Source organism: Corythoichthys intestinalis, chromosome 5 (assembly GCF_030265065.1).
Source record: "Corythoichthys intestinalis isolate RoL2023-P3 chromosome 5, ASM3026506v1, whole genome shotgun sequence".
In the NCBI taxonomy this organism is placed as follows: Eukaryota; Metazoa; Chordata; class Actinopteri; order Syngnathiformes; family Syngnathidae; genus Corythoichthys; species Corythoichthys intestinalis.
Window position 1 is genome coordinate 2,588,960 of NC_080399.1, and position 13,868 is coordinate 2,602,827.

The following is a 13,868-nucleotide window of genomic DNA, read 5'->3' on the forward strand; positions in this document are numbered from 1 at the left end:
AAACCAACTAACCCCTAAAAACCTGCAACTCCACCCCAAAAAATGATCAATCCACAACAAAAGGGAATACCACAGCCCCTCCAAAAATTGACAAAAAAAACCTGCGAAAAACACAAAACCCGTAAAACCTCCCAAATTGGCAAAACTGCCTCAAACCCTACCCCATCCCCAAAATTGGAAAAATCAAGAAAAACTGAAAAAACAAATAAACACAAAAAAACGTAGCCCCTCAAAAATGGGCAAAAACACGAAAAACTGCTAAAAAAAAAAAAAAAAAAACGCAACCCCCTCAAAAAATGAGCAAATCCACGAAAACCACAGCCCACCCCAAAAAATGGCAAAACTGTGAAAAACTACCAAAAAAAAACACAAAACCCGCCCTGCCAAAAAACTGGCAAAAACATAAAAAACTGCCCCAACTCAAAAAATGAGCAAATCCATGCAAAACACCAAAACCACAATCCCTCCAAAAATGGCAAAACCGCAAAAGAAAAAAAACACAAAACCCGTAAAACCTCCCAAATTGGCAAAACTACAAAAACTGCCAAAAATCATAAACCCTACCCCCCTGCCACCCAAAATTGGAAAAACATGAATAACTGAAAAAAAACATAGCACCCACCCAAAATTGGCAAAAACACGACAAACTGCAAAAAACACAAACTCCTATCCCCCAGAAAATGGGCAAAAACAAAACTGCAAAAAACACAACGCAACTACCCCCAACAATGAGCATATCCAACAAAAAACTGCAAAAAATACGAAAACCACATTCACCCCCCCAAAAGTTGGCAAAAACGCAAAAAAACAACAACAAAAAAAACAAGAAATCCCGCAAAACCTCCAAAATTGCCAAAACTACAAAAACTGCCAAAAAACATAAATCCTCCCCTCCAAGAAAACTAGCAAAAACATAAAAAAATGCGCAAAAAAAACCCTGCAACCCCCCCAAAAAATGAGCGAAGCCACGAAAAATTGCAACAACACAATCCCCTTCCCAAATTGACAAAAACACTGCAAAAGTAAAAAAGAAAAAACTGCAAAACACAAAAATCCTACCCCATTTTTGCATTAGCAAAAACCACAAAAAAACCCACAAAATTAACAAAACCACAAAAAAACAGCTAAAAACACAAAAACTGCCAAACCCCCCTCAAATTAGCAAAACGGCAAAAATATGAAAATCAAAACAAAACAAAAAAAACGACAAAACCCCCAAAATAAACAAAACTGCCAAACAATCCAAACACCTACTCCCCAAAAATGGGCAAAAACATGAAAACTAAACCAAAAAAAAAAAAAAAACTCAAAATTGAGCAAAACCAGGTAAAAATTGCAAAAACACAAACCCTTCCCCAAAGTGCCAACTTCCCTCTTTTACTATCTACCATATAACAAATGTTCGATCGCCGCCAGCTCCTCGCTGTCCAAATGGACGTCTATCGCTGTCAATTGCACGTCACTCTGCCCCGAAACAAATATTACGCAACGCCACCCGATCGTGACTCCTCGCTAACATCTTGCGTTAACATGACCTTCGTCTAGCGCTAACGCCTCTCACGGACGGCGACGATCGGGACGTGAGACACTGACATTTGTCGTGGCGCGAGTGCGCGGACATCGGCTGGCTAGCATGGAAGCGCTCCATCAACGACTCCCTCGGGGGGCGCTAGCTGTCGTGCATTACGAGCGCCGCTGAGTCACCTTCCCTCAGTCCAGCCTGAGAGCATTGGACAATTCACTGTCACTTCTGCACTGGTTATCATGCCAATGCTAAAGGAGCCAAATAGCTAAATACTCCACTTTTGCATGTATTTTTGCATATTTATTCATAAACTACATGAACAATCGTTTTGTAATTGTGCCGTTATCGCTTGTCACCCATTTTGAGTCAGTACCCTTCCATAAACCTAATATTACAATCAATGGAGCTTGGAATATGAAATATTTTTATTTTGTTAACAGCATTTTTAAAAACCAATTGTTTTTTTTCCAACATCCAACCAACCAAGTTTTTTTGCTGACTTGAAAGTATTTTTGTGGCGAAAATCAAGCATTTTAGGTTAACTGCAACAGAGCCTGATAGAGAAGTCCACTGCTTAAATATGGCTGCTGCTTACTAATGTATCTATATACATTTGATATATGTGTTTTTAAGTTTTTACCGCTAATATTACACATCCTGAATCCGGGTAATGTTATGTTAGGCTAGCTTGTATCAACAGGAAGTGACTCAAAATCAACAGGAAGTGAGTTGGAAATGCCCCAAACTCAACAGGAAGTAACCCAATATCAACCGGAAGGTACAAGTAATTACCCCAAAATCTGACACGATATCAACCTGATGTGACCCGGGAATTCCATAAAACCAACAGGAAGTGACATAATATTAACATGAAGTGACCTAAATTCCCCCAAACTAACAGGAAGTTACCTGTTAACAACAGGAAGTAACCTGGAAATCGCCCATATAAATAGGGATTGACCTAGAAATGCCCCAAAATCAATGGGAAGTGACGAAAGGTCCACTGCTTAAAGATGGCCGCCGCTTACTAACGTATCTGTATACATTTGATAGCTGTGTTTTAAAGCATTTACCACTGATGTAACACACCCTGAATCCCAGTAACCAGTTGTCTTAAAGTAGCTTGTGTCAAATCAACAGGAAGTGACCTCGAAATGCACCCAAATTTACAGGAAGTGATTCGATATCAACAGGAGGTGATCTGGAAACGGCATTTCAAGGCCACTTCCTTTTGATATTATGTCACTTCCTGTTGATTTGGGGAGTTCGTTGTCACTTCCTGTTGTTATCAGGTCACTTCCTATTGATTTAGGGTCATTTCCGGGGTCACTTCCTGTTGATATTTTATCTCTTCCTGTTGATTATGGGGCATTTCGGGTTCACTTCCTGTTCATATTGGGTCACTGCCTGTTGATATAGGGGCATTTCGTGTCACTTACTATTAATCTGGGGTCATTTCCGGTTGATATCCTGTCACTTCCTGTTGATAATGGGGCACTTCAGTGTCCCTTCCTGTTCATATTTGGTCACTTCCTGTTAATTTTGGGCGCATTTCAGGGTCACTTCCTGTTTATATTGGGTCACTTCCTATTGTTTTGCGGTCATTTTGGGGTCACTTCCTGTTGCTACCGCTTCACTTCCTGTTGATGATGAGACATTTCGGGGTCACTTCTTTTTCGTATTGGGTCACTTCCTGTTGATCTGGGGTCATTTAGGGGTCACTTCCTGTTGATATCCTGTCACTTCCTGTTGATTATGGGGTATTTCGGGTAACTTCTTGTTCATATTGGTCACTTCCTGCCAGTTTTGGGCGCAATTCGATGTCATTTCCTGTTGCTATTGGATCACTTCCTATTGATCTGGGGTCATTTTGGGGTCACTTCCTGTTGATGATGGGGCATTTCGGTGTCACTTCCTGTTGCTATTGGGTACTTCCTATTGCTCTGGGGTCATTTTGGGGTCACTTCCTGTTGCTACAGCGTCACTTCCTGTTGATTATGGGGCATTTCGGGGTCACTTCTTTTTCATATTAGGTCACTTCCTGTTGATCTGTGGTCCTTTAGGGGTCACTTCCTCTTGATATCTCGTCACTTCCTGTTGATTATGGGGTATTTCGGGTAACTTCTTGTTCATATTGGTCACTTCCTGTCAATTTTGGGCGCATTTCGGTGTCACTTCCTGTTGCTATTGGGTCACATCCTATTGATCTGGGGTCATTTTGGGGTCACTTTCTGTTGTTTATGCGGCATTTCGGGGTCACTTCTTTATATCGGGTCACTTCCTGTTTATCTGAGGTCATTTAGGTCACTTCCTGTTGATAGCTCGTCAATTCCTGTTGATTATGGGGCATTTCAGGTAACTTCCTGTTCATGTTATTTCTCTTCCTGTTCATTTGGGGGCATTTCGGTGTCATTTCCTGTTGCTATTTGGTCACTTCCTATTGACCCGGGGTCATTTTTGCAGTCACTTCCTGCTGATTTGGGGGCTCTTACGGGTAACTTCCTGTTGACATTGAGCCACTTGGGTTGGAAATCAATAGGAGTGAATGGTGAAAGTTTTTGTGCCATTGAAATGAATAGAAAATAGGGCCATTAGAAATGAATGGGTATGTTTTAGGCAAATTTTGGCCAAACGGTACGTTTTTAGCATAAACCCTTTGTGCCCCTTAGGAATGGTCATATTTGGGGTCTCAAACTCTTGCATTACATCTATTACATGCAAAGCTAGCATCAGAAAGCAAAACACATGCAGCGTTAAATCTGGAGTGACATGGTGGCTGTCCGTTGTCACATTTAATGTGACGTTTATGGCTCATGAAAGATTTTACAATTGAATTTCTTAAAGATGACAACATAAAAAGCCTCCAGCGTGAGAGCCTAGCCAAACAATAACAAACTAATTACATTCCTGTCAAGCTTGCCTCGGTAATTCGTGGCGAATAGGGAACATGTCGTCTTGCCTGTTGCTCCCCGACGACGCTGCGGGTCATGTGCCTACTTTGCTCAACTCCCAGTCAAAATGGATTGGACGTCTAGCGCCGTCAATGACGCTTAAAGACACTGCTAGGCCTCCCATTTTTGATTAATTAAAAGTCTGTAGTTGTCAATGACAGTCAATGAGTTCATTTTGGATCAATTTCTGTTGAAATTGGGTCACTTCCTGTTCATTTTCTGTGGTTTTAGGGCATTTCTGGGACACTTCCTGTTGATTTTGGGGCATTTGTAGTTAGCATTGTTGATTTCTGGTCACTTTCATGATTTAGCGTCATTCCCAGGTCACTTTTTTTATGTTTTGGGTCACTAAAACAAGTTGGACATGACCAAATTTTACAAAAATGTACAGGAAGTGATCCGGGAATGCCCCAAAATAATTCGAAAAAGACCGAAAATCAACAGGAAGATACCGGGAAGTTCCCTGACACTAACAGGAAGTGGCTTGGAAATTCCCTAAAACAAATAGGAAATAGCCAGAATTTTAGGAAGTGACTCGGTCTTTTTCTGATTATTTTGGGGCATTCCCGGGTCACTTCCTGTTCATTTTGGTTATTTGCTGTGGTTGTAGGGCATTTCTGGGACACTTCCTGTTGATTTTGGGGCATTTGTAGTTAGCATTGTTGATTTCTGGTCACTTTCATGATTTAGCGTCATTCCCAGGTCACTTTTTTTATGTTTTGGGTCACTAAAACAAGTTGGACATGACCAAATTTTACAAAAATGTACAGGAAGTGATCCGGGAATGCCCCAAAATAATTCGAAAAAGACCGAAAATCAACAGGAAGATACCGGGAAGTTCCCTGACACTAACAGGAAGTGGCTTGGAAATTCCCTAAAACAAATAGGAAATAGCCAGAATTTTAGGAAGTGACTCGGTCTTTTTCTGATTATTTTGGGGCATTCCCGGGTCACTTCCTGTTCATTTTGGTTATTTGCTGTGGTTGTAGGGCATTTCTGGGACACTTCCTGTTGATTTTGGGGCATTTGTAGTTAGCATTGTTGATTTCTGGTCACTTTCATGATTTAGCGTCATTCCCAGGTCACTTTTTTTATGTTTTGGGTCACTAAAACAAGTTGGACATGACCAAATTTTACAAAAATGTACAGGAAGTGATCCGGGAATGCCCCAAAATAATTCGAAAAAGACCCAAAATCAACAGGAAGATACCGGGAAGTTCCCTGACACTAACAGGAAGTGGCTTGGAAATTCCCTAAAACAAATAGGAAATAGCCAGAATTTCAGGAAGTGATTTGGTCTTTTTCTGATTATTTTGTGGCATTCCCGGGTCACTTCCTGGACATTTTGGTTATTCCCTATTGATTTTAGAGTATTTGTGGAACACTTCCTGTTGATTTTGGGATATTTTTAGTTAGCTTAATGTTGATTTTTGGTCACTTTGATGATTTGACGGCATTCCCAGTTCACTTCTTTTAGATTTTGTGTCACTTCCTGTACATTTTAGTCATTTCCTGTCAGTTTTAGGGAATTTTCAGGTCACTTTCTGTTGTTTTGGGGGCATTCATGGGTCACTTTCTGTACATTAAGGTACATTTTGGTCATTTCCTATTTGTTTGTTAAGGAATTTCCATGTTACTTCCTGTTTACTGGTCACTTCCTGTTGTTTTTGGGGCATTTCTAGCTAGCTTCGCGCTGAGTTTGTGCCACTTCCTGATTATTTTGGGGCATTCCCGCATCACATCCTATAAATTTGGCTAATTTCTTATAGTTTAAGGGAATTTCCAGGTCACTTCCTGTTATTTTCAAGGAATTCCCATTGACATTCTTATTGATTTTAAGTCTTTTTCCAATTATTTTGGGGCATTCCCGGTTCACTTCCTGTACATTTTGGTAACGTTTGATCATATCCTACTAGTTTTAGGAAGTCCAGCGTTTTTTTGGGTCATTTCCAGGTAGCTATATGTCAACTATGGGTCACTTAATTTGAGGACATGTCCTATTGATATCAAGTCACTTCCTGTTGGTTTGGGGACATTTCTGGGACATGTCCTGGTCATATCAGGTTGCTCCCCGTTGATTTGGAGATATTTTGAGGACATGTCCTATTGATATCAGGACACCATCTATTGATATCAGGTCACTTCCCGTTGGTTTGGGGACATTTCTGGGACAGGTGCTGGCCACAACAGGTCACTTCTAGTTGATATGGGGACATTTCAGGGACATGTCCAGGTCATATCAGGTCACTTCCTGTTGATTTAAGAATATGTCCTATTGATATCAGATCACTTCTAGTTGATTTGGGGACATTTCAGGGACATGTCCAGGTGATCTCAGGTCACTTCCTGTTGATTTAAGAATATGTCCTATTGATATCAGGTCACTTCCTGTTGATTTGGGGACATGTCCAATTGATATCGGATCAATTCCTGTTGATTTGGGAACATTTTGGGGACATGTCCTATTGATATCAGGTAATTTCCCGTTGATTTGGGGACATTTTAGGGACATGTCCTATTGATAAATCACTTCCTGTTGATTTGGGGACATTTGGGAGGGCATGTCCTATTGATATCAGGACACCATCTGTTGATAACAGGTCACTTCCCGTTGGTTTGGGGACATTTCTGGGACACGTGCTGGTTACAACAGGTCACTTCTAGTTGATTTGGGGACATTTCAGGGACATGTCCAGGTTATATCAGGTTGCTCCCCGTTGATTTGGAGATATTTTGAGGACGTGTCCTATTGATATCAGGACACCATCTGTTGATATCAGGTCGCTTCCCGTTGGTTTGGGGACATTTCTGGGACAGGTGCTGGTCACAACGGGTCACTTCCAATTGATTTGGGGACATTTCAGGGACATGTCCAGGTGATATCAGGTCACTTCCTGTTGATTTAAGAATATGTCCTATTGATATCAGGTCACTTCCTGTTGATTCGGGGACATGTCCAATTGATATCGGATCAACTCCTGTTGATTTGGGAACATTTTGGGGACATGTCGTATTGATATCAGGTAATTTCCCGTTGATTTGGGGACATTTTAGGGACATGTCCTATTGATAAAAAGTCATGTCCTGCTGATTTGGGGACATTTGGGGGGGGGCATGTCCTATTGATATCAGGACACCATCTGTTGATATCAGGTCACTTCCCGTTGGTTTGGGGACATTTCTGGGACAGGTGCTTGTCACAACAGGTCACTTCTAGTTGATTTGGGGACATTTCAGGGACATGTCCAGGTGATATCAGGTCACTTTCTGTTGATTTAAGAATATTTCCTATTGATATCGGATCAATTCCTGTGTATTTGGGAACATTTTAGGGACATGTCCCATTGATATCAGGACACCATCTGTTGATATCAGGTCACTTCCCGTTGGTTTGGGGACATTTCTGGGACAGGTGCTTGTCACAACAGGTCACTTCTAGTTGATTTGGGGACATTTCAGGGACATGTCCAGGTGATATCAGGTCACTTCCTGTTGATTTAAGAATATGTCCTATTGATATCAGGTCACTTCCTGTTGATTTGGGGACATGTCCAATTGATATCGGATCAATTCCTGTTGATTCTGGAACATTTTGGGGACATGTCCCGGTCATATCAGTACACTCCCTGTTGATTTGAGGACATTTCGGGGACATGTCCTATTGCTATCAGGACACTTCCTGTTCATATGGGGACATTTGGGGGGTATGAGACTGCCCGTGGGGGTTTGAAACCGCCCGATAAAATAAAAATCAAATTAAAAAAATAAAATAAAAAATATGTCCTTTGATTTTGTGACATTTTTGGGTTACTTCCTGTTGATTTTGGGTCACCTTCTGTACGTTTATAGGCATTTCGGGGTAGACTTCTGTACATTTTGGATCATTTTCTGTTGATATTAAGGTGTTTCTGGGTCACTTCCCATTTATGGTCACTTCTTGTTTATTTTGTGGCATTTTTGGGTCACTTCCCATTGATTTTGGGATCATTTTGTGTTGAATTAAAGGCGTTAATGGGTCACTTCCCATTGATTTTGTGCCATTTTTGGGTCACTTCCTTTTGATTTTTAGTCACTTCCTGTACGTTTATCGACATTTTAAGGTAAATTTCTTTACACTTTGGATTATTTCTTGTTGATTTTAGTGCATTTCTGGGTCACTTCACATTTTTGTTATAGTTTAAGGGAATTTCCAGGTCACTTCCTGTTATTTTCAGGGAATTCCCAGGTACATTCTTATTGATTTTAGGTCTTTTTCTAATTATTTTGGGGCATTCCCGAGTCACTTCAGGTACATATTTGTAAATCTTTGTCATTTCCTATTAGTTTTCGGGAATTTCCAGGTCACTTTCTGTTTTTGGGGGGGCATTTGTAGACAGTTTCCTGTTGATTTAAGGTCACGGGTCACTTCCAGCTGTTTTGGGGTCATTCCCACATCACTTCTTTTATATTTTGGATCCTTTTCCAGTATATTTAGGTCATTTCCTGTTATTTTGAGTGAATTTCCAGGTACTTTCCGGGTGATTTTAGGTCTCTGTCTGATTATTTTGGGGCATTCCTAGGTGACTTCCTGTACATTTTGGTAAAGTTTTGTCACTTCCTATTAGTTTTATTAATTTCCAGGTCACTTCTTGTTTGCTGGTCATTTCCTGTTGTTTTTGTTGAATTTCTAGATAGTTTCCTGTCAATTTTGTATCACTTTATGATTATTTAGTTGCATTCCCGGGTCACTTACTGTACATTTGGGGTATTCTCGTCTTAATTTTGAGGCAATTTTAAGAAGGATTTATTTTCTCAGTCAACAGATGGGACATCTCGCTTCGTCAATAGCAGCTAATGAGACTAGGGTTGTCCCGATCCGATATCTGGATCAGATCGACTGCCGATATGCGCAAAAAAAGGCGCGTCGGTATCGGATCGTCCGACACGGAAAAATTCCGATCCAGACTCCCGACCACGTTTTTTTGAAAATCCGGTCCGGGTTTTCCAGCGCACCGATTTATATAATCCATTCCAGTTTTTGCCTTGGTTTTCATAAAATCCGGTCCGCATTTTAGGGCACACCTTCAGCACACTGGCATTACCGTCTCCCAATTTACCTCCGTGGCATCTCCTACATTATGTAACTGCAATGTAACTTTAAAGTTAATCGGTAAAAATGTAAGCTGTCACCTGAGCATCTTGAAATGAAAAAAAATTCCCCCCATCATGCTTGGACTGCTTCCAGGGCAAACAGCTGAAGGTAGTGTGTAGAATACATGGAGATGGAGCAACAAAGTGTGGAGAAGATTGGGGAGTTGATGCCATTTTTGGTTTAAAATAGTATTATTTGCACTGATTTTTTTAAAGCCTTGGTACAGTTGTTCAAGAGCAGAGAACTGATCCTGAGTTAATACTTTATTTTCCACTGAGGTTGTTTGTGTGTTTTGCTTTTTTAAGCCAGTTTACAACAGGGGTCCCCAAACTACGGCCTGCAGGCCGGATATGGCCCGCCTCCACATTTGGTCTGGCCTCCTGAACAGAATTTTTTTTAAAATTAATTAATTAATTTTTTTAACAGTGTTATTTATTTCCTGGCATTTTCTGTGAAGAACCCATAGAGGGTTATTGAATACCTGAAATTATGGCTTTTAGTTTTGGTGTGCCACCCCAAGATTTTAAGTGGCCCCATCTGGCCACCCTTATGAAAAATTTCTGGAGGCGCCACTGGTGTTATTATTATTTATTATAATATTATATTATATTTAGGGTTGTTCCAATCATGTTTTTTTTGCTTCCGATCCGATCCCGATCGTTTTAGTTTGAGTATCTGCCGATCCTGATATTTCCCGATCCGATTGCTTTTTTTTGCTCCTGATTCAATTCCAATCATTCCCGATAATTTTTCCCAATCATATACATTTTGGCAATGCATTAAGAAAAAAATGAATAAAACTCGGACGAATATATACATTCAACATACAGTACATAAGGACTGTATTTGTTTATTATGACAATAAATCCTCAAGATGGCATTTACATTATTAACATTCTTTCTGTGAGAGGGATCCACGGATAGAAAGACTTGTGACTTTGTATATTGTGACTAAATATTGCCATCTAGTGTATTTGTTGAGCTTTCAGTAAATGATACTGCAGCCATTCAACCCAAATGCATGATGGGAAATGGAACCATGACTGTGCGTAGCGCTACCAATTGATATATCTTCTCTGCGTTGTGAAATAACATGCTTCCCATGATATTTCTAATCGTAGGGAGAGGGATTGTAAGACTTTAGCCAATTAAAAAAAGGCTCCAAAGGCTGCCAAAATTCACTCTACTCATTTTACGCTGCCTTTTATCCCTCTATATAGGTAAAACGGCGCCATTACGGATTGAACGCGACAATGCGCAAGTGGGTCGTGCAGCGCACGCATTAATTGCGTTAAAAATTTAACGTGATACATTTTTAAAAAATTAATTACCGCCGTTGTCGGGATAAATTTGATAACCCTACCTTAAGCCTAAACTAAAGACTCTAGATGAGTGTAACATATTTTGTCTGTAACGTTAAATACAATTAGTAAACAATTTAATTAAAAGCTATATTTATATTAAAAAAAAAGGCATGGCCGATATTTTTTTGCCGATTCTGATACCTTGAAAATGACGTGATCGGACCCGATCGATCGGGACGCCGATCGATTGGGACATCTCTAGTTGTTTATAATATTTGTGTTTATCACTGAATTAGTGCTGCAACGATGAATCGATTAACTCGAGTATTCGATTAGAAAAAAATATTTGAATTTAATTTTGTTGCTTCGAGTATTCGTTTAATTAAAGTGGCATTGTAATGGTTTATTTTGAAAGTGTTTGCATTTAGTTTCATTGATTAGGGCGGAGGCACTGCCATCTGGTCTGCCTCTTTTCACATGGCTGAATCAAAACTGCTCCCTGTTAAGAGCAACGTAAGCTAAGTTTTTGTTTGAGCTAATGTTTTTTAATGCATTCATAATTTAGTTTATAGGTATGTTTAGTCGTTTTTTTTTTTTTTTTTTTGTGGGAATATGTGTCTGAACCATTTGTTAAGAGCATTGTAAAAAAGAAAAAAAACTTTAGCATTGTATAGCATTTAAGCTAGCAGACTTTTCTATGTAAGTTAGCCAATTGTTCTTTTGTTGTACATAAACCCTCATTTAAAATAAAAAAAAAATTATACCGTTTGAGGGTCAGCTCAGGTGTTTTAATTTTTCATGATCCTTATCCGATTACTTGATTATTCGAACTAACTAGTCCATCGATTAATCGACAACTAAAATATTCGATAGCTGCAGCCCTACACTGAATAAACAGGTCATTGTCTTGTTACCAACCATTGTGTGGTATTCAAACTCACCTAATCCAGCTGGCTAGTTGTTATCAAGAGTACTAAAACCCTTTTCAACATGAGTCTGACAACTAAGTAAGGAGGCTAAATAACTTGAAACTTTCATACATGCTCAGATAGGCCGGTATCGGTATCAGCCAGTATAGGTATCGGATCGGAAGTGCAAAACAATATCAGTATCGGATCGGAAGTGCAAAAACCTGGATCGGGACATCCCTAAACATGCCTCTGGCCACTTTTGTCTTTCATTTTTTATTGAACCAACGACTTACCCTTCACTCCTCTTGTCTTCCAGGTGTGCTGAGCCTTCCCGAGGGTCTGACGGTTCACCAGCGAGCGGGAAAGAACGGCGAGGGCAACGCCTACAGCCAGTCGGAAGTGCGCTCCGTCGAGCAGTGCTTACTGGCCACCCGAGTGGGCAGCATATCCGAACTCAGTGAGTGATGGCGCCGTGTCAAGGTGCCCTTGAGTCAGCCAATTAGCTAACACCTCGAGTGGAGCCGCTCGGCGATGTCAGACGCTGAAATTGATGAGCGACGGCTCGAGACGAGCTCTTCCAAACAGCTCGATAACATATTCCGAATGATAAAAATCTGTTTTTTTTAAAGTCTGACGGCTGGCTAAGAAATACTGCAAGTGAATTTAAAATGATAACTGACCATATTTTGGACGCAAAAAAAAAAGTGACGCAAAATGTTTAGTTGTAAAATTATATCCTGATGAGTGTTCCTTTCTCAGCTGTCTTGGCCCCGCCCTCTAAAACATTTCCAAACAGATGAGGTCAAATCATAATAATAATCATACATTTTATTTATAATGCACTTTACATTTGGAAAACAAATTTGTCAACATGTGCTAGCTAGCTAGCGTAGCATTAGAAAGCGAGACATGATCATCAGTTCTGTTTGTGATGTCACAGTAATAACTAGAAACTGCAATTTCTGGGGAAATTGCTATGGGGCTTTGCTGTGGTAGATACAGATCTTAGCCCCGCCCAGGTTGATTAGTGGACATTCCGGGGACAATTTGAGGTCACTACTTGCCGATTTGGGGCATTGTTCAATATCAGGTCGCTTATATCAGGTCACTTCCTGTTGATTTGGAGACATTTTGGGGACATGTCGTATTGACATAAGGACACTTCTTGTTGATTTGGGGACATTTTGGGGACACTTCCTGTTGATATCAGGTCACTTTCTGTTGGTTTGGGGACATTTCTGGGACATTTCATGGTCATATCAGGTGACTTCCTGTCGATTTGGGGACATGTCCTATTTATATCAAATCAAATCATTTGCTGTTGATTTGGGGACATGTCCCATTGATATCAGGTGATTTCCTGTCCATTTGGGGACATTTGGGGGACACCTCCTGTTGATATCAGGTCACTTTCTATTGGTTTGCGGACATTTCTGGGACATTTCATGGTCATATCAGGTGACTTCCTGTTGATTTGGGGACATGTCCTATTTATATCAAATCAAATCATTTGCTATTGATTTGGGGACATGTCCTATTGATATCAAATCACTTCCTGTTGATTTGGGGACATGTCATATTGACATAAGGACACTTCTTGTTGATTTGGGGACATTTTGGGGATTTTTCCTGTTGATATCAGGTCACTTTCAGTTGGTTTGGGGACATTTCTGGGACATTTCATGGTCATATCAGGTGACTTCCTGTTGATTTGGGGACATTTTGGACACACTTCATGTTGATATCAGGTCACATCCCGTTGGTTTGGGGACATTTCTGGGACATTTCATGGTCATTTCAGGTGACTTTCTGTTGATTTGGGGACATTTTGGAGACACTTCATGTTGATATCAGGTCACATCCCGTTGGTTTGGGGACATTTCTGGGAAATTTCATGGTCATATCAGGTCACTTCCTGTTGATTTGGGGATATTTTGGGACCATGTCCTATTGATATCAGGTCACTTCCTGTTGATTTGGGACATGTCCTATCTATATCAAATCATTTGCTGCTTATTTGGGGACATGTCCTATTGACATAAGGAC

At 40.3% G+C, this 13,868-nt stretch overlaps 1 protein-coding gene across 2 annotated transcripts in view; it reads left to right on the forward strand.

Moving 5' to 3' along the window:
- Positions 1-13,868, forward strand: part of btbd11b (BTB (POZ) domain containing 11b) — a 147,437-nt gene that overhangs the window by 70,393 nt on the left and 63,176 nt on the right. For both annotated transcript variants that reach the window (XM_057837463.1, XM_057837464.1), the window contains exon 2: positions 12,139-12,279. In XM_057837463.1, the coding sequence (XP_057693446.1) occupies positions 12,139-12,279 (141 nt within the window). The remainder of the gene's footprint in view (positions 1-12,138; positions 12,280-13,868) is intronic.